The sequence below is a fragment of the Psammomys obesus genome, unplaced genomic scaffold, assembly GCF_907164565.1.
Source record: "Psammomys obesus unplaced genomic scaffold, mPsaObe1.curated_primary_1811, whole genome shotgun sequence".
Taxonomy (NCBI): Eukaryota; Metazoa; Chordata; class Mammalia; order Rodentia; family Muridae; genus Psammomys; species Psammomys obesus.
The window spans coordinates 5,609,265-5,631,482 of NW_026596117.1; the positions used below are offsets into that span (position 1 = coordinate 5,609,265).

The window sequence follows — 22,218 nt, forward strand, 5'->3', positions numbered from 1 at the left end:
GACCTACAGAGTAAACTAACCTGGGCCCATGGGGGCTCACAGAGACTGAACCACCAACCAAAGAGCATGATATGGTTGGACCAAGACCCCCTACACATATGTAGCAGATGTGCAGCTTGGTCATCATGTGGCTCCCCTAACCATGGGAGTAGAGGCTATCTCTGACTCTGTTGGCTGTCTTTAGATCCCTTTCCCATAGCTGGGTTGCCTTGTCTGGCCTCAGTGGGAGAGGATGTGCTTAGTCCTGCTGTGATTTGATGTGCCAGGGTGGGACTATCCCCATGGGGGTCCTCCCTTTCCCTTAGAAGAACTGAATGGGAGAAGGGGGAAGGGAGGTATAAGGCCAGGACTGGGAAGAGTGGAGGGTATAAAGTGATGAAATAAATAAATAAATGGAAAACAATGAAACAATTATAGTGTGTGTGCATGTGTGTTTGTGTGTGTGTTGCCTGCATGTACAAGTGGGTACCGTGTGCATGTCTGAAGCCTACAGATCCCTTGGGACCTGGGTGAAGGACAGTTGTAAACCACTAGGTGTCCTATATACTGAACCTGGCTTCTCTGTAATTGTAACAGAGGCTCTTAACCTCTGAGCCATCTCTCCAGCCCTGTGTGTTTATTTTTATCAGGATGGTTATATGTAATTTGTTAGTTTATATATTTGTTAATTTTTTTTCAGGGGTAGCTAGAGATATGGCTCAGTGTTTAAGAGCACTGGCTGCTCTTCCAGAGGTCCTGAGTTCAATTCCCAGAAACGACATGGTGGCTCATAACCATCTGTAATAAGATCTGCTGTCTTCTTCTGGCCTGAAGGTGTACATGCAGATAGAACATTGTATACTTAATAAAATAAAATTTAAAAAAATAAACACACAATTTTTTTATTATGACACACAAAAACTATTTGCAAGCACAAGAAAAACTGAAACATGTAGAAATGGCAGCATTTCCACTCACCTGTGGAAGGAAGGAAGATATAAAGCCATCTTTGTTTTTGAATGTACATAAATGTTTTCAAAAACATTTTTTTTAATTTGATATAAGTCCACAGTGTAGCACTAACAGACCCTTCTGTACAACCACTGGCGTGATGTATGATGGGAAAATGAATTTATAAACAGTTACATATATTAGCATATAAGTAGATGCTTTTCTTGTTCTATTCAGAAACTGAAGAATGTAGGTTTCATAAACAGAGCATAACATGTGTGCAAATCCTGTTCCCAAAACTCTGGCGGTAATGCATTGCTAATTGAGGCAGTGTTTGTACAAGTTTTTTAAATGTGTTTAATAGACATAAATTAAGCACAGAGAAATATTTTTGTAATATTTTGTAGTCATTAGAATTGAAAACATGCTTTACAGATTTCTAAGGCTGCTAGTATAAAATGAAAGAGCAGAGTTTTGGCAGGACTTGTTAATACATAAGCAAAGAGTGTGGTGGGGACTGCTTCATATAACTTAAAAGAAGAGCAAAGTATCATTCTTGGACTGGGCTACTTGATGTTTGCTAATATATGTAGAAATGAGAAAATCTAGAGACTAATAAGTAAGGATGAGGCTCAGTGGCAGAGTGCTTTTAAAAACACACACAAGGCATTACATATGACTACCAGGAGAGAGGGGGGGAAGAGAAACAGAAAGGGAGAGTGAGGAAGAAAGGAGATAGAGTTTTAGAGAAGAAAATAATGTAAAACAAAGATTGCATGCTCCATAAAATATGTGCCAAAGAACTAAAATTTAGAGAAGTGAAAGTTCCCATAAAAATGCATTCTTCAAAATGTATTTTTCAGAATCCAAAACAAGTAACCAAATAAACAAACAAATGAAAATAATATTAAGAGTAGGGAATGTAGACCAATGCTTGCTTAGCATTCTTAAAGTCCTAAGTGTAATGCCCAGTATTACTAAGGAAAAGATTTAGATTGTATAAAAAATATGTTCATGCAGTTTTTAATAAATGAAAAGAGAGCTTTCTGAAATCCTGAACTATTTAATAGTACATTTTCTTTAATCTCTACCCTTTTTATCATAAATATACAATAAGCTTCAATGCCATGGTCTCCTTTATATGTAGGTTTGGGTCATTGTGGGTATTTTCATCTATAACAATTCTAATAAATTGTGTGCAAAGCTATTACTTTGAAGTAGATTTTAAATCATGCCACAAAGAGCAAAACAAAATGTTTCTTCATTTTTCCCACTCATAAACATACTATAACAGCTGGAGAGATGGGCTGCAGTTATCAGCAATTGCTCTTGGAAAGAACCTGTGTTCAGTTCCCTGAACCAACATGGTGGCACTTAAGCAGCCGTACTAACAGTTCTATGGAACCTAACACTCTCTTCTGGCCCCAGCAGGCACCATGCATGCATGTGGTTCGCATACATATGTACCAGCAAAGCACTCATACACATCAAATAAAAATAAGTAAAATGTTACAGGGAAAACTGACAACACAGAGTAAAACAATCTAGATAAGACTCATGCAAAATTTTTCTTTTGTAATTGTTTCTTATAATATGTAAATGAGTTAGAAAAGTATGTGTCAGATGTGTATCAGACAACAGTACATCAGGTTGTTTTTTCACGTACATGCAGGCTCTGTGAGTACCTTACAGGAGCTGGACAGATCATACTGGGTCAGATTGTTTAGTCTGTAGGATGTTGATGTCCCACACCATTAATTAATTAATGGTTCATATTAATTAATTGTTTTCCACACCTCAGACATAAATTAACAAACTGCAGTCCATACATTATTTGTTAATGTCACAGCACTGAATCACAGTTGGAGGAAATAATTGGCTACAGTGTCATTTGAAGAACGCCATGTTTTCCAGCAGAACAGGAAAAGTAGTTCAGAGCCGAGTTTCCTCAGGCGAGGATGATCTACTTGGATTTGTTGGAAAGGTGAAAAGCCTTTTATGATACTAATTTGTGGGAAAGGAGAGCCTTTTGTAACCATAATTTCTAAAATACCTTGCCCCAGAAAGATTTTTAGCTGATGAAACTAACAGTAACAGTGTATAGTACTAAAATTAAAATTTCATGTGGTATTAGGAAGGCCAAAATATTAAAAAAATGAAACAATATCTGTATAAAATCAGAAAGGGAAAGACATAATGTCTATTAGAAAAACAGTACCATGTGTAACAGGCAGTCCCAAAGATGTGCACCTTCTGAGAACAATTCTAACGTGAAGCTACTATTCCCAAGAAACAAACAGAAACGGCCATGGTGATCTATCATGAGACAATAGCTGTAACATTATTATTAAGGTGCTTGTATTGGTGGGAGCACCACCGATCTTTCACCTAACACCGAAGACCCTGTTTGCTAAGTCAAATCAAATCCCTACATAGTTCAGTATTTAACCTCTAAGAGTGAAAAAGAAAAAAGAGTTGTTCAGAAGAACAGCAGTGAATGCTTGGGGACAAAGTACCTCTAGATAACTCAGCAACAGCAGTCCTCTTGGGAGAAAGGATGCCTTCACACTTCCTTCTGGCTATACAGCCTATGATCCAACGGCTACGCAGTCTCACTTTTGACACAACTATTCTCTCTTGTCCTTTCTTTATGTCGCAGTATATTTTCTACTTTTGCATGACAACATCTCTGTAGACTTGTACTCTCAGCCAGGGAATATTTACTCACCATATTAACAGGTCCAAGAAGTAGATCCAAATGTTTATTTTCTGAGATTGATAGCACCAGTAATTAGGATTACTGGCAGTTTTGGAAAGCCTACAAGTCTTTTTTACCTAAACCTAAACAAACATACATATTTATATCTCCAAGTCAACACAGATGACTGAAGAACAGATTTTGTTCGCCATTTGCTAATCCTAATTACAATTAGATATGATCCACATAGCTTCCTCCTACACAAGAGATAAATACTTTACAGAAAGTACTACTAGCTAACACATTATTTTTAAATAAACAAATATCTGGTGGATAGTGATTTTTTTTTTCACCTTAGGAAATACTATGTCCCTTTAACAAGTCATGCTTAGGCACAGGGGTTTTTTTGTTTTTTGTTTTTTTTTTAATGTAATCTGAGTACTTGAATGGAAACAATAATAAAATCAATGTACTAAATAAAAATAAATGACTATAACGAAAAATTACTGCATAAGGGACAAAAAATTAAAAAAATAATGGAACACATACATTTTTTTCATCTATGAACTAAAGCCTTGCTGATGGAGATTTAATCTTTCTAAAACTTCGTTATGTAAAACATTAGTCACTACAGATTATTTCATGTATGTTTATTTCATTGAGAAAATGTATATCTTTTCATTTCTACTTCGAAAGGTCTCATGAAACTTCCCACTCATTAGACCTCACTCTTCCTAAACTTACAAAGTGCTATATGTTCTGTTTATTACCAATGCTATTCAAGTTTCAAATGATCGACCAAGATCACTAGCAAATTTACTTTCGCTGGAGCATCACTCTAGCTAATGGCGTCCATATGAAATACAAAGTGTTGGTAGTATTAACAAGCTCATAGTGCATAATGTTAACATTTGCCTGTCTTCAGCTGGAAACTCTAAAGGCGAAGAGAAAATGCTCCTTAACCTAATTAGCTTCACAAAATACTCCCAGCACCAGAAAAACACTGAAAATGAGTATTTCTTTGTCAGCAGCAAGGTACTGGTGAATATTTGAGATTTTATTTAAAGCTTCCATTTTTTTTTTAATTTTATTTTTCTTTTTAGTTACATTTTGTTAACTGTGTCCCAGCTGTATCCCACTCCCTCATTCCCTCCCCAACCCCACACTCACTCCCTGGTCTCCTCCCTGCCCCTTTCCAAGTCCACTGATAGGGGAGGACCTCCTCCCCTTTCATTTGACCCTGTTTTATCAGATATCTTCAAGGCTGGCTGCAAAGTCCTCCTCTGTGGCCTAACAGGACTGCTCCTCCCCTGGGGGGGGGGGGGGGGATAGGTCAAAGAGCCTGCCCTTGAGATCCTGTTAGAAATAGTCCTTGTTCCCCTTACTTTGGAAAACTACTTGGTTACTGAGCTACCACGGGCCACATCCGAGCAGAAGTTCTAGGTTATATCCATAGATGGTCCTTGGTTGAGTGTCAGTCTCAGAAAAGACCCTGTGCCCGAATATATTTTAAAGCTTCCATTTTTTAGTTGCCTCATTTTTTGTTTGTTTGTTTGTTTTTGTTTTGTTTGTAAAGACAGGATTTCTCTGTGTAGCCTTGGATGTCCTGGACTCGCTTTGTAGACCAGGCTGGCTTCTGCCTCTCGAGTGTTGGGATTACAGGTGTGGGCCACTGACCCTGGCCATTTGCTTCACTCATGAAGAACAGTAGTGTTTTCCATTTCACTTGAATGAGCCAAGAAACGGTTAAATGAGTTTGGATCATGCTATCGTCTTAGGGAACTATCAGAAGTTTAGGAAACTACCTGGAGACCTCTCCTTAGCATCCTTTAAAAATTCTACCATCCACTCAACAAGCGGGAGAGCATGGCTAGTACCGAAGACGTAACTGTTTAGGGATAGCGAAGTGATGGATCTTGGAGGAGAATTTACAACCGCCACTTTACTAAACCAGCACAATCCCTAACTACATTTTAAACATGTGTGCTTATATGCACAAGGCAATGTACTTCGGATCCCTCATAAGGGAAATGTTACAACAGATAGAGCCCATTACAGAAAACTACAACCAATCGAAATGTATCACACCTAAGGCGCAGTGAACACTGGGGAAGCTGTCGTGGAGAGCCTGAGTAATGGGGAGTTTGGTGTTGTGTTTCTTAGAAACGGCAGAATCTGCACTCATGAAATCTCACAAACACGCCAATGTAAACAGGAACTGAACAAGGAAAGCAACAAAAGATACACTAACGCGGAAGACGGAACGCTCAGAAAGCTCCGATACCAAGGGTTCAGCCCTGAAAACATGTAGATATGCACATTATACAAACTGAGCAGATTAGAGGAAAAAAATGACATGCGCGGACATGTGTACATACACGATAAATACACAACAACAACAACAAAGGCTGTGAATTTGAACTGGAGTGAGAAGGTACATGGGAGGCTTCAGAGGGAGAAAAAGGAAGGGAGAAATTATGTAATTATATTATAATTCAAAATAGAAAAAGGATTTTAATGTTTGGTCACTATATGACAGATTTGCCTTTAAAAAATGGTATCAATAATAGTCTTTATTAAAAGCAGTCTCCAGCAGCACAAACCTTTACATTTAGCTGTTCTGATATTTCTGCATTTAGAATAATATCACGAAAGAACCAGATTTCTTTTTTCCTTAAACTTTGTTAAACACAAAAATTCTTTCAAAATGAAGTTAATAATAGGTTCTCAGATACAAATGAAAATAAAATGTGGGAAAACATAGGTAAGTACTCTCAAATGAGACCATTTGCTGAATACCTATATTCTGTGTATATTGGGGCTATGAGAATGGGTCATCGGCTTTTCTCTCCGTCTTTCATTTATTTTATACAAATGTCAATCCAATGTGCAGCCAAAATAGGTTCTACTTCAGTGTGAAAAAATACAAGCATTTAAAATCTTGTTTTGTTTTGTTTTGTTTTTGGTTTGGTTGTTTTCTGTAATGTTGAAGGGAATCATGAAATATCTTGCAATGGATCCATCAGAGGAGATGTAAACTCCCCATCACTGAGAGCACTTTGTAGGCTAGGTACATACAAAATCTGCCACTGGCATCCTTCTTGTACTGTAATAGAAGGCTTTTTTCAACTACTCTGGAAATGAGTACAACAGAAACCAACATCTCTCAGGAAGCTGTAAAATCCCCTGCAGTGCTGCTGATATCAACTGTGGAGTAACTTCCAAAAGGTGAGAAACAATTCTCTCTTTCTCCGAGCTCCCTCTCTTCCTCCATGTCCCCTGTGTGATTATAACATCCAAAAATATAATACTGTTAAAATACTCCTGAAACTATAATAAAAAATGAGGCATTTTATTTAATTAGAACATATATTTCTACTGTATGCACTCCATGACCTGTGATCCTAAGTTAATTCAAATGTTAATGACAGATTTATTTTTGTGCCTCTCTCATAACACCACTGAGAAGTAAAGTTAACTTCATTTTAAATACTTACTTTTTAGCCTAAAAATATGTATCAAGGATAAACACATTAAAAAAATAGGTTAAGTCATGGCATTCATTCTTGAGGAGAGAGAGATATGAACAGCAACTGGTCTGAGAAAATAGTAATAAAAATGTTTTGAAACCAACTCATTATAAAGATTTCCCTGCTCTATAAAAGTGGTAAGAAATAATTATATTTAAAATGACAAAGATATGGCATATAAAAAGATCTTCAGTGACAACGGACAGCAACAAATACATTGAATGACAAAAGCCAGGTTCAAGTATATCTTATACAAAATCATTTTTTAATTATAAAATGAGCAAAAACTAATTTCGGTTGTTCAAAGTCAGAATTGAGACATCCTTACAGAGAGGTGTGGCTGATGTTCAATCTCTTCACTGGTTTGTTAGATACATGGATGAGTATACTTTTTGAAAAACCCTTGAGTTATATACATTTGATTTATGCAAGTTTCTATATGCACAGGTGAGTGAAATTACATGTCCAAATAAATATACACAAGTATGTGTATACACATACCTCTCTGCAAATGCTTTTACAGTAAAAAAATTATAGGCAGGCATATGTAAAATAAGACTATGAGACTACATATACTATGATAATACAAAAAGAAGGTTAAATGTCAATATACATGACATACAGATTTCTTACATTTAAAGAGAAATGATAGCCAATATGTAGTAAGGGCTCCGAGTCAAAATTTAAAGAAGGAAATTAATCAAGCTGTGTACATCTCGCATTTCTATGGAATCTTCATTTCATGTGTACATGATATACAACAAGAGCTTTGAAAGAAGAATTTGACTCCAAGCATTGTCAGAGTTGGAGAGGACTGGACCAAACGAAATGCAAGAACTTCCTGAGCAGAGCACTAGCCAGTCTGATAGCCACAGTAGAAGTTAAAGGATCAAGGCTGCTCTGCCTGTGCCCTTTTGGTGTCCTTCGGCTTACACAGGTTGCATGTAAGTGAGACAACTTTAACACCTTTCTGCCCAACAGGCTCTCTGATATCACCTACCATGATAAAAATTTCCTCTTTTGATCTCCTTAATAAATGTAAATGAGAAAAGTATAAGATGCTGAGTTAAATGATCCTGTTGGCTGCATTTTATCTGTCCAGGATATTTTATGTGCAGGAACCATGCCTGGCTTATTTATCCATCAAACCTGACTGTCACAATAAACCCCATTTATGTACTTTCAAGAGCTGACTGAGTTAATGACTCACATATCAGAGTTAATAGCTGAAACCAACATGAAACTCTAGCTTGAGTCTACATGGAAACTTCCTGAAGTTGTGCATATGCTAAAAGCTATTTTCACACTAAGATCCCAAAACTATGTGGGATATTTCTTCTAAAACATCTCTAAAATATATAAACACAACATGCGAAGAGGAGAAGCCATATAAATATCAAAGTGGAGACAGTTGTTAATGAACACAACTGAATTAGAGAGCATTATGTGTTTACTCATTTGGACACTAAAGTTGGTTGTAAGTAAAAACATTAATTCGGCATTCTCGAAACCTACAATTAGACCAAGAGAACCAGCTGTGTTGTAACTTGGACTACCTGATGTACACACACAATAAGGAGGTGTGAAGTTTCAGAGAGATAAATAAATGTACTGCATCATTTAAATCAACCTTTAATATGCAAAAGATGCAATACATATGAAATATTAAGGAGGCTGAGCAGATGGGAACGATGGCCTGAGATCATTTAGATTTGGGAAAACTGGATGCAGTTTGGGTGTGTGTATATGTGCACTGCAGATCAAACCAAGGGACCAAAGCCATCCAGCCTTATATCCGAGCAATTCTGAGGTCTGTGAGCCAAGCGGCATCTCTCAATAGGATATCAGAGTAGACGGTTCTACTGTAGACAGATGTGTATGTCTGCTATCATATTTATTTGAATTAAATGTACAACTTTTTATACTTAAAATTTAGCCTCAAACTTTAGACACTAAAGTTGGTTGTAGGTAAAAACATCAATTCAGCATTCTCGAGACCTACAACCTGATAAAGAGAACCAGCTGTGTTGTGACTTGGACTATCTGATGTACACACACAGTAAGGAGGGATGTGAAGTTTCAAAAGGATAAACAAATGTACTTCATTATCAGAAACCTAGTTCAAACTTTAGTTTATGTAACTTGTCCAAATTCAATATAAAATATGTCTCTTTGTCTCATCTGTCTAGCCTATGAGATTTAAGCAAGTTAGAAAGCCTTTCACAAGTTTATGCAAGGATGTACTTAGTAATAATCCTCCCTCAAGACTTACTTAATATTTATACCCCGAAAAAATATTTTTCTAAAAGCTTAAATTTGAAAACAAAAATCCATTTATCTAATATACACTTTAGAAAGGTTCCTTTTAATTTTTATTTCATTTTTAATATGCCGTTTTGCTTAGCAATATCCATGTTATCAGCATAGCATCCCTGTGTCATAGTTGGTAATTATTACCATTATTTGACATGCCGTGGTTGACGTGACATCGTAGCAGTTAATTATAAAGAAGCTGAGTAGCCTTAGTCTTCGGACAAGAGGGACCCAAACGTCTCTCTATAAAGATCAAACCAATTATTTTGGAAACTGAAAGTGCAGTACACTAAACAGCCCAAAGGTGAACGGCCAGAGTTATTTCAGCCAACCTGAAAAATCTCCATTAAGATCTTATCAGGAGGATTTCCTCCGCGGATTTAGTTAGTGTTGAAGGCAGTCGCCCACTGCGCATTTGTCCCCATGTGTACACGGCCTATATACTTCGGTCATTACTAAGCTTTTGGAATAGTTACAAGACTAATGGATTATTTTGGAATGCTATTAGTGGACGCCTAAAACAATTTCAAGGAAAGTCTCATATAGAACAAAACTAATGAAGTTCAGGATTTTTCTATGCCCCATTTACCCCTCTTCTCAGAAAATCAGGACTACCTCAAAACACCTCTTACAGAACCAATGCCATCTTATGTGTGATTACCCAACTGAAATAAACATTTAGCCACTCTGCAAACCTTTCCAGAGGAAATATTACAGCGAGATAAAGAAAGGACTGATGTCCTCTCAGGTATAAAAGGACGTCTAGACTAGATGGACTTCATCGATGTTAATAAGAAAGACACACAAGTAAAGAAGGTATCCAACTTTTATCAAACAGATCCTTAAGAGCAGACTCATATGTTTTCCCAACACGTGCTTTAGCATAAGTCATCTTTTTATCTACAGACAGACCAAAGTCCACAGCATGTGCAAAGTGAATTCTCCCTCCAGCATCCTTCAAATGACCTGTTCGTCAGACATATGTTATGTACTAATAACATATACATCTATCTTTAACCTAAAAATATTTACCCTAATAGCCTATTAACCATACATAAACATAAAAAATAAATATTAAGAAATAAATTGAGCCCAGTGAGATAGCTCAGTGCATAGACACATGCCTTACAAGGCTAAAGATTTTAATTTAATCCCTGAACCCAAGTAAAGCTAGAAAGACAACCAACTCCATAAAAATAGTCCTCTGGGCCCCAGGCATCCATCATGACATCTTTGTGCTTCCTGCACATTGTACACGCACACAGTCATAAAAAAATATTTTTAAAGATTTATTTATTTATTAATTATGTATATAATGTTCGGTCTGCATGTACACCTGTGGAACAGCAGAGGGCACCAGATCTCATTATAGATGGTTGTGAGCCACCATGTGGTTGCTGGGAATTGAACTCATGACCTCTGGAAGAGCAGCCATCTCTCCAGCCCCCTTAATAAAATATTTTTAAAAGAAGATAGATAGTTAAACTAAGGATGGATCTCATGAGCCAAAATAGAGAAGACTCTGTTTTGTATGTGCTACTTAGTTAACTCTGGAGTTTGGGCACAGAGCAGGGGCCACTGCATTGTATTTGTGCTTAATCCTCAAACTGCTTAGTTTTCTCTGTGATGTAATTTCTTCTCATATTTAATAGCTCCTTTATGAGAAAATCAATCATGTCCAAGTAAAAATTCTTATGAAAAAGTGAGCCTACTCAATTATAAAATGCATTCAGTAAATTCATAACTTACTGGTGAATTACTTAGTAACTAATCACACTGATAAAGTGGGAAGACATAAAATGTGCAAATATTTCTAAGAAATCATTGTAGTGAACAATGTTTACATATGTGTTCCTTCTCTTTACATATATGTATACATCTAGAGAATATCTATATAATTAATTAACTTGCAAGAAACATTTATTATAGCAAATCTTCTTTAATCTTCTTTGCTATAGATACCTATAGACCTATCTTCTTAAACTCAAGCAGTTTACCTTATCTCAGAAATTATGTGACACCTTAGTTTATACACTTTCACATGGCTTAAACAGTCACACATATTAAATACACTTCAAATCCTATATACAAATTAGTATTTTTTTTCATTTTCCCAAGTTCATATAATCCTTTTCAATCACCTTTTACTATGTTTTGATTCATTATAATGTAAATTACACATTGAGTTATTTAACTTAATTTCATTCATGTGTGTGCCTGTGTTGGCTTTTCTGCATGTGCAACAAAGCTGTCCAGGTGCCAATGAGGCCTGAAGAGGGGATCAGAGAGCCTGAAAGTGTCCTTACAAGCAGTAGTTGGTGTTTTGTTTCCATGTGAGTGCTAAAAATCAAACCGGGGTCCTCCATAAGAGCATCAACTGCTTTAATCACTGGTCCCATTGACCAGCCTTTTTGTTTTCTCTATTATCCTTACGAAATTAGGGAATAAAAATGAGTGAGATGATTTCCACACTATACATTTTAGAGAAAACTCTGACTTTGAAAATTTCGAAAAAAAAATAAAGAATGAATTTTGTCTCTTTTATAACCAACCCATTTTTAGAGAACACCGTCAGAATACGACGCTAGGCAGATTGCATCGTTAAACTTACTAATAATGCTAATGAGTTTTTCTATTGTCCAAGTGCCGTGGTGGGATGGTAGCACCAGCGTTCTGGTGATATGGGGAATGATCTACACTGGAAACTATAGAATTCTCTTTAAACAAACAAACAAACAACAACAACAACACACACACACACCCCACCTTATGCTCGTATGCTCATATCCATGCTCAGTCTATCAAGCAGGCTTACACTGGTTTTTGATATACATAAAATGAAGAAAGAGGTCTGGAGGCGCCATACCTTTGAGACATAATTTTATAGGCATCTGGCAGATAACATCGGATATTCTCCATCTGAGCAGGGTCAGAGTCACAGATCTTGTCATCTGTCCTCCCGTAGTTGGCGCTCTCAATCATGATGACGTCTGTGCCGGGACAGCGGAGCTCAATGGGGTAGCTCTCACAGGAGAGCTCTCGGCGAACCACTGCCATGGGAATTGGGGCACGGCTGAAAGCTATGGGAGGAGGTAGAAAGACATGGTCATCATCATCATTGCACATCCAAGGACATGACACACATTTGCTTCTCCGGTATCTGGGTTAACTAGAACAAGGGCTAAAACAGCTAGGAGTCATAATTTTGAGTAATGGAGAATATTCCTCATTAGAGCAACACCAATGACAACCTCCCCCAATAAAACTATAGCAATAACTTCTTAAATGCTTAAGCTGCCTCTGAGTTTGTTCTTACAGTGGCAAAAATTATTCTTAATTTTTATATGAAATTAATATTTCAAGAGAGGCAAATGTCAAGTATAGATAATTGTTTTTTAACACTAAAAAATATACTTCACCAATACCATATTGTTTTTCAAAATTAAATGTAATCAATTCACTTAAATTTAGTCAAATGGATAAACAATGGCATCATGTCTTTATTTTAGTCTTTATTTTAATTTAATATCTTATTTCTACAAAAAAAAAAGAATATTTGAAATTTTTGGCCTATATTTCATTTTTGTGAATTACTTTGCCAATTTTTTGTGAGGTGTACTGTTATAAAAATCTTTTTAAAATATCAAGAAAACTCCATATTTACCCTCTACAGTTGCTATAAGTGAATATTCAGGGTTCTCACATTTTAAATAATGGGTGCACGTACATAGTTAATTTTGCTACATAATATTTCTATCAGTTCATGTTAATATTTTTGACGTGAATCTTTAAAATGTTTAATATTTTCTCCTTTTTTTGGCCAGCACATCATTGAAAGTCATATGTCTAAATTGTCATAAAAACTAACCAAATTCAAAGTATTACTGTTCGCAGATGATATGATAGTATCTATGAGTGACCCCAAGAATTCTACCAAAGAACTGAGGCTGATGAACATCTTCAACAAAGTGATTGGATCAAAATTAACTAAAAATAATCAGTAGCCCTCCTGTATACGGAAGATGAAAAGGCTAAGAAAGAAATTAGGGAAACAACCCCCTTCACAATAGCCACAAATAACATAAAGTACCTTGGTGTGACTCTAAAAACGTCAAACACCTGTTTGAAAAAAAAAAAAAAAAAAACTTCAAGTCTCTGAAGAAAGAAATTTAAGAAGATATCAGAAAATGAAAAGGTCTCCCAAGCTCGTGGAGCAGTAGGATTAACATAGTGAAAATGGCCATCCTACCAAAAGCAATCTATATATTCAATGCAATTCCCATCAAAATACCTACACAGTTCTTTACAGAGATTAAAAGAACAATTCTCAATTTCATTTGGAAAAACTATGCAGAATTGCTAAAAACAATCCTGTACAATAAAAGATCCTCTGGAGGTATCTCCATCCCTGATCTCAAGCTGTACTACAGAGCAACAGTAATAAAAACTGTATGGTACTGGCACAGAAACAGAATGACGGATCAACAGAATCAAATAGAAGACCCAGAAATAAACCCATACACCTATAGATACTTGATTTTTGACAAAGAAGCCAAAACCATACAATGGAAAAAATACAGCATCTTCAACAAATGGTGCTGGTCTAACTAGATGTCCACATGCAGAAAAATGCAAATAGATCTATATTTATCACCCTACACAAAATTAAATCCAAGTGGATCAAAGACCTCAACATAAAATCAGATACACTAAACCTGTTAGAAGAAAAAGGGGGAAAGAGGCTTGAACTCCTTGGCACAGGAGACAACTTCCTGAAGAGAACACCAATGGCACAAGCTCTAAGATCAACAATCAATAAATGGAACCTTATGAAACTAAAAAGCTTCTGTAAAGCAAATGGCACTGTCATCAGAACAAAACGATAACCTATTGATTGGGAAAGGAAATTTGCCAACCCGATATCTGACAGAGGACTAATATCCAGAATATATAAAGAACTCAAAAGTTAAACACCAAAAAAAAAAAAAATCAAGTAATCTAATTTAAAAAACGGGGATCAGAGCTAAACAGAGAATTCTCAATCAAGGTATATCAAATGGCAGAGAAACACTTAAAGAAATGCTCAACATTCTTACTCATCAGAGAAATGCAAAAAAAACAGCCCTGAGATTTCACCTTACACCCATCAGAATGGCTAAGATCAAAAACTCAAGTGACAACACATGCTGGAGAGGTTGTGGAGAAAGGGGAACCCTCCTCCATTGTTGTTAGGATGTAACCTTGTACAACCACTTTGGAAATCTATCTGGCGCTTTCTCAGAAAATTAGGATTAGTGCTACCTCCAGATCCAGCTATAGCACTCCTAAGCATATATCTAAAATACACACAAGTATACAACAAGAAAATTCACTCAACCATGTTCATAGCAGTTTTATTTGTAATAGCCAGAATCTGGAAACAACCCAGATGTCCCTCGACTGAGGAATGGATACAGAAATTGTGGTACGTTTACACAATGGAATACTACTCAGCAATTAAAAACAAGGAAATCATTAAATTTGCGGGCAAATGATGGGAACTAGAAAAGATCATCCTGAGTGAAGTAACTCAGAAGCAGAAAGACACACATGGTATATACACACTTACAGGTGGATATTGGTCATATCACATAGGATAAACATACTAAAATCTATACTCCTAAAGAAGGTAAAGAAAGAGAACCCTAGGGAAGTTGCTCAATCCTCACTGAGAGAGTAAACTGGATAAATATCAGAAGTGGGGGTGGGGGGAAGTCAGGGAGGGGACAGGGAACAGGACAGGAGCCTACCACAGAGGGCCTCTGAAGGATGCTACCCAGCAGGGTATCAAAGCAGATGCAGAAACACACAGCCAATCTTTGGGCAGAGTGCAGGGAATTTTATGAAAGAAGAAGGAGACAGAAAGACCTGGAGGGGACAGGAGCTCCACAAGGAGAGCAACAGAGCCAAGAAATCTGGGCCCAGGGGTATTTTCTGAGACTAATACTGCAACCAAGGACCATGCATGGATATAACCTACACCCCCTGCAAAGAGGTAGCCCATATCAGCTTAGCCTCCAAATAAGGGGATTTCCTAGTAAGGGGAACAGGGGTTGTCTCTGAAATGAATTCTAAGGGGAAGAGAGGCTGTATCTGAAATGAATTCAGTGGCTGGCTCTTTGATCACCTCCCCCTTGGGGGAGTGCAACTGTATCAGGCCACAGAGGAAGGCAATTTAGCCAATCCTGATGAGACCTGATAATATAGGGTCAGATGTAAGAGTACCTCCCCTATCAGTTGACTGGGAGAGGGGCATGGGAGGAGAAGAAAAAGAAAGGGTGAGATTGGGTGGGATATAAAGTGAATAAACTTTAATAAACAAAAAATAAAATAATCAATTAAAAAGAAACTAACCAGGTTTTCCTTAAACCATATAATTAAAATTATACTTGAAGTATTTACCAACTGTGAAATAAGAAGATTTCTAAATAACAGACATGGTCATAGGTAAACATAAGGGACAAATTAAATTTGCACAGTTGGTTAATTCCCTAATGTGTCTATCCATAACAATAAGTATTTACAGTATATGGATTTTTGTTCTTTTCCTAAGCATGAAATGTGGAAGAAAGGGCTGTAAGGAGAAGCAGAGATGTGAAAAGAAACATCCGAGCAAGGTCAATATTACAACTATTTTGACTTTAGAGATAATGATTTCTTTGAAAATACATCCATTATTTAAATTTTAGAATGACATAACTTTTATCTTATTTTTGTTTTTGTGTCAGACCCTGTATAACTTCTTAAAGTACTTGTGCTTGGGGCTGGAGGGATGCCACAGAGGTCATATGGATACTCTTCCAGAGATCACAGTTTAGTTCCCAATACGCACACCAGGGGGCTCTCAATATCCTGGCACTCCAGATCCTGAGGATCTGATAAACTCTTGGGGCATCTAGCCTTAGGCATGCATACCCAAACACAGGCATGCACGTTGACACGTAATTAAAAAATAAATTGTAAAAAATCTTCAAAAACTAAAAATAAAAAGTACTTCTGGCTGCATTGTATACACTGTAATCTGGTTCCAGGATGGCTGCCTTTCAACATACCATATATCTTGATTTATGTTCTATTTTCTTCCCCCTCTCTTTACACACACACACACACACACACACACACACACACACACACACACGAAACCTCACCTGTCTCCAAGTGTCTGGATTACTCCTTACTACCAAAAAGCTGGCCCCAACTTTATTCCCAAATAGTATTAGCTCTCATTCCCTACAAGGAAATGGGTGGCGTTGCCACACCCCATTATGTGAAGCAGTTGGAAGGGGACTCAGGATGGGTCCCAATGTGAGTGGACAACCTGATGCAGTCTAACCTTCTACACCCTGGTGAGGACACTTTAGGGCATCCAACCCCAGTTTACACGTTAGAAAAATGGAAGCATCCATACTGTGGGTAAAACCTTGAGTGTCACACAGGGACACATTAATGAATTACACACACACACACACACACACACACACACACACACAATAATGTAGAACATTTGTAACAACTCTGACCACTGACATGATGATGATCATAATGTTACAATTGTGATAGTCTGACTAAAAGTTATTTTCTTACTTTGTTTAGTGTCAACATTTTGGCAGGATATTGTCCCAAAGTAGAAATTCAATATCTGCTGTCCCTAAATTAAAATATCCCTGTTTACCATTAAGAAATTTGCACAAAAAAAAAACACACAAAAAAAAACACAAAAAAAAAAGAAATTTGCACAGCTTTCTAAACATTCATACTTTTCCAATATTAAAATTATCTCCTCATGAATAAAGATATTTTTCTTATTTGAATCTGAAAGTAAAAAAAAAATGACTGAATGATAAAAGAAGGTTCCAGCTCATGAATCCAGTTTTATGAATTTTGTCTCTGAAATGGAATCATACCGGTGCTTTAGTTTTCAGAAAATATATTTAAACACATAAGTTTTATAATGCCTTAAAATAAAATTTGAACATTTGTTTTGTTAAAAGACAAACTATTTCTTAACCTGGGTATGGTTATTTAAGAAGAATTACTTTGTAAAGAGTCTGAATGCTGCGTTTATCTGGCTATATTATGCTCATTTAGACAATTAGGTTGAAGTCAACTTAATTTAACAAAGAACCAACACATAACTATGCCACACTGACAGAGCCCATGTCGGACTAAGTGGACAATTTGGCTGATTAAACTCATCAGTCAGTTTTGTCAAAACATTGACATAGCTTTAATCTGGGTTGTCACTGTCAAAAACATCATTACTAATCAAACACTAGGTAGATGCAAAGTCAACTAAAGTGTGGAGAACCAAATTTTCCATGTATCTACTTTGGGCCTATACAGATGACTCTTTCTCTCTCTCTCTCTCTCCTCAATCTCTCTCTCTCTTCCTCTCTCTTTCTCTCTGGTGCATGCACAAGTGATATTTTATATAAAGTACCAAGTTCCATTTGTGGAAGCTTTCTTTCTTTTAACACATAATTTATCTATTTTGGAAACCTACTGACAAAATCCACTCCACAAATGAAGCATCTATTGTTTGAATGAATGCATTCCTGGAGACTACAATATTACCTAGTTAGCTCCTAAAAGAGCTGTTTAGTATAATGTTAAATGCCATCACGAAAAAACAATTTTTTTAAAGTACTTCTGCTGCATTGTGCTCCTAATTCCATGAGGGCTGTTTTGTTTTTTTGTTTGTTTGTTTGTTTGTTTTTTAAATTCTATTTCCCTTCTCTTTCAAACTTAGACAAACACAAAACACACACACACACAAACACCTGTGTGTGTGTGTGTGTTTTGTGTGTGTGTGTGTGTGTGGAGAGAGAGAGGGAGAGATCAGAGACAGTCTCAAAATGTGCCCTAAATTACATGTCAAAGGTAGACTTAAAAAATATCTTCTGTATAATGGTTAATGATGAGAATTTACTGTCTTTTTTCATAACTTTTCTCATTATTTAGGACCTTCAGCCATTTCGTTTTTAAAGTCTTTATGTTTTGTGAGGCCCTCCCTCCTTGGGCTCTCTCCATTGTCATCAGGCCTGAACAATGATGCCTGATGGAATATGCTTTGAATGACCTGTGTGTTTGATATCTACATACGAAGAGACAGGAATCCAAGTACAGGGATTCGAAACTTTCAAGGCTAAACTTAGGGTGCTAACAGGGGACTTTCAAATAATGATGCTTTATATAGGACATAGTTGTTGTGTGGTGGGAGATCATCAATACGAAGTAACAACCAAATGGTTTAAGAGGCCATCAATAAATAAGTTAGTTGAGGACAGCATACAAAGTAATATAAATAATTCAGCATGATACACACTTAATGCAGGCTGTCAGAATAATACCTGTATGTACACAACTGTTGTATCATAAGTCCAGGTGCAGTATACAGACTAAAACCATAGTATATGTAAAGAGCACTCAGGCAGCCCAGCAGAGGAGGAAGAGCCTGAGGAAAACGGAGAGCCTCTGCTGACAACCACAGGTAATTACAAAAGTGTCAGAGTGGAAGTCTGCCTGCCTTTCTTCACTGTAACACTATAACACTGTCTTTTCACTACATGCATATAATACAACTATCCCAAGAGTCCTAATACACAGAGATTATCAAAGAATGAATGTTTTGTTTTCAATCAACTGAGTTTAAAGCTACTGAATAAAACTCAGAGCTCTGCTTGAAGGAATATTTAAAATTGACATTGAAGCTATTGGATACTGGATAATTACTACCCCAGTGTCAGAAAATTATTACAAATATCCCATGCATATGATTTAATATTACCATCTCTTTTATTAGAAAAAAATAGTTCAATAGATACTATATGTACTACATAGAATCTATATGGAAACATCATTAGATTATTAATAGTTGTTAAAAATCTCTTCCTTGAATTCCAATGATGATAAGAAAAATGATCTTTTGAAAACTAAAAATGATTCATATCCAGTGATTTCTGAGGAAGAAGTTAATTAACTACTTGTACATGAAGACTAAAGACTATTTAATGTGTTTCTTAATTACAGATGGAAATATGGTGCTAAACGGCATATGTTTTTATTCTGTGGGCAATGATTTTGGCAACTATTTCATTACTAAAATTTTGGCCATGAAACAAGTATTACCTGTTCTCATCCTTCAATGGAAACTTTGACACAATTATCTTAAATACGGATGTTTTCTCTGTGCCATTGGTAGATGCCAACACACTGACTTAAGTGTTAAAAAATATGTCTGAGAATACAGTCCAAAATGGTTATCAAAGAAAAAGTATTGGAATCCCAAAGAAATATCAACTTCACATCTACATTAGGTGCATCTTCTATCTCTACTTTAACATCCTGAATTTCAGCAAGAATACTTCAACAAGGAATAATTTTAATGAAATTTCAGAACTTAGTTAAGCACAATACCTCCAAATTTAAACTGATAACGTAAGAAAGGAGAAAAGGACATTAAGTTCTATCGTCAAAAACAGAAGCATGAAATTTAGACAATACAATGTAATATATATATATATATATATATACAAAAACCTGTGGACTTCAACGGAAATAACTTTATGGAGGATGTCTCTGATATAGTAAGTATCTGAATAACTCAGCTCACATGTAGTTGCTGTAACTTTTCAACAATTATTAAATTTTATTCTATATTTTTTGCTAATTAAATTCCTATGAGAAAAATGTTCCAAAATTGTATCAAATTTCACATTATCATAAGTTCCCCAACATTCTAAATGTCAAAAAATCCAAAGGAGATGCTGAACATGTCCTTAATAATAACAATTATAGTTTTGTGATAGACAAGAACTCACGGAAATGATTACATATGTAAGAAGGAAACTTTTTAAAAGCTGTACCACTTTGGTTCTAAATGTACAGTTATCACACACAATATGGCCATTTGAGACATAAGAGATGGATGTTGCCTAAAATCTCTCTCCACTTGGGTGTTATCTCTGTCCTCAGCTGATCTTGCATAGAACAGGGCCTGAACCGTCTGCAGAAGCTCCAGAGTTAGAGTATGAAGTCAAGAAAGTGATTAAACTTCATGGAGTGCGACTAGGTCTTAAAGGTAGGAGGAGGTGTCCATGGTTAAGAAAAGCCACAGTGGACTGGATGATAGGATGCTGGAAAATTCTAAGCAGGAAAGAGGAGATGCTCCTGTGACTGAGAGCAGAAGAAACAGGAAGTGCTCCATGTCCTTGACACAAGGCAAGAGGCTTGATCTGTGAGCTCTGCATCGTTAAGGGAAATACAATAATTAACATGCTAAACTTCCCATAAAGCATATACATGGATACAGGTGAAGGAATGATACAATATTCCAGGTAGAGTGCAGAAAATATAAATGGGAAAGTGAAATCAAAGAGGGCCATAAAATCAGAGTCAGAACACAACTCAAATTTAAGGACACGGATTATGGAATAATATAACATAAACTTACAAAGAATAATGAAATCAATTTCTTGAAACACTAGTCAACAATTTATTAGATTATTAGAATAAGGAATAATCACAATTAATGAGAAATCTATTGTAACACATCATATAAGGAAAAAAACAATAAAATTCCAAACGCTTATAACTTGGCTTTCAAGCACTAGGAAAGTATCACTTAAATGTAAACTTCAACAATAAATATTTGCAGTATTATCATTCTCACTTGTTACAACAGGAAACTGTCTTACACTGAGGAAGTAAGAAAGTGAAGTAAGGGAGAACTCCAGGGAGAGAAAGAGGGGAAAGTGCAATGATTCTCCTTGAGTGCCTGACAGCAGAATGCAATATGCTAAGAAAAACTAGCAGTTTATATATCAGCAGTTGCTGATCTGAACTCCGTATGTCCCTGGCTTACCCAAGAAGGCAGAGTTGCCCGAAGGATTTTTTCCTTTAATATGATAAAGCATCTTTCGACTATGTTAATCAAAGTGAAAGAGTGCAGCAAGTCTTTCTGTATCTCAAAGCACAGGAAACTGAGAGCATTAAAAACAGGCAGGGTAGGAAGGATTCTTAAATTCACAATAGCCTTCTGGGGTTCATATCAAAAATACAAAGGGAAATTCCTTTGCTCACTTCAAAGTTAATACTTCATGTTATATGAATATGCAAATATAAGTATTAAAAGTATCAACTGGCTATTGGGAGTATTTTGAGATCTGTGATGTAATCCAGATAAAGTATGAGAAATATTGCCAAAAAAAGAGGGTTAGAATAAAGATACACAGCTGCAGCCAGCAGATCATGGCACAACTTTAATCCCAGCACTCAGGCGGCAGACGCAGGCAATTCTATATGAGTTTGAGCCAGCCTGGTCTACAGAACAAGTTCTAGGACAGCCAGAGCTACACAGAAAAACCGTATTTCCAAAAAAAGAAAAAAAGACTCAGTATAGGAAAGTGACTGGCAAGGAGGAGGGGAGTTGAAGGCTGTATGAAGTGGCCCAGTCTCACAAAACTCGAATAATAACAGAACATTAGAGCATTACAATAGAAGTACACAATAACGCATGTAGTTTTATTATGAATTTACTGAGCTATGATAGTAAGACGACAGGTTATTATCTCTGGAGAATAATGTACAGTTCATTTTTTCTTTAATAAAACAAAACAATCTTTATTTCTCAAATCATACTGCTGCTCAAAGAAATATAACCAGTATTCAAAATCAATAAATAATAGATGGTCTTCTACATTAATGCTT

The 22,218-nt window shown here is 36.3% G+C and overlaps 1 protein-coding gene across 1 annotated transcript in view; it reads right to left on the reverse strand.

Moving 5' to 3' along the window:
- Adgrl3 (adhesion G protein-coupled receptor L3) overlaps window positions 1–22,218 on the reverse strand; it is a 736,167-nt gene that overhangs the window by 370,168 nt on the left and 343,781 nt on the right. The window contains exon 6 of the mRNA XM_055629463.1: window positions 12,338–12,551. Within this exon, the coding sequence (XP_055485438.1) occupies window positions 12,338–12,551 (214 nt within the window). The remainder of the gene's footprint in view (window positions 1–12,337; window positions 12,552–22,218) is intronic.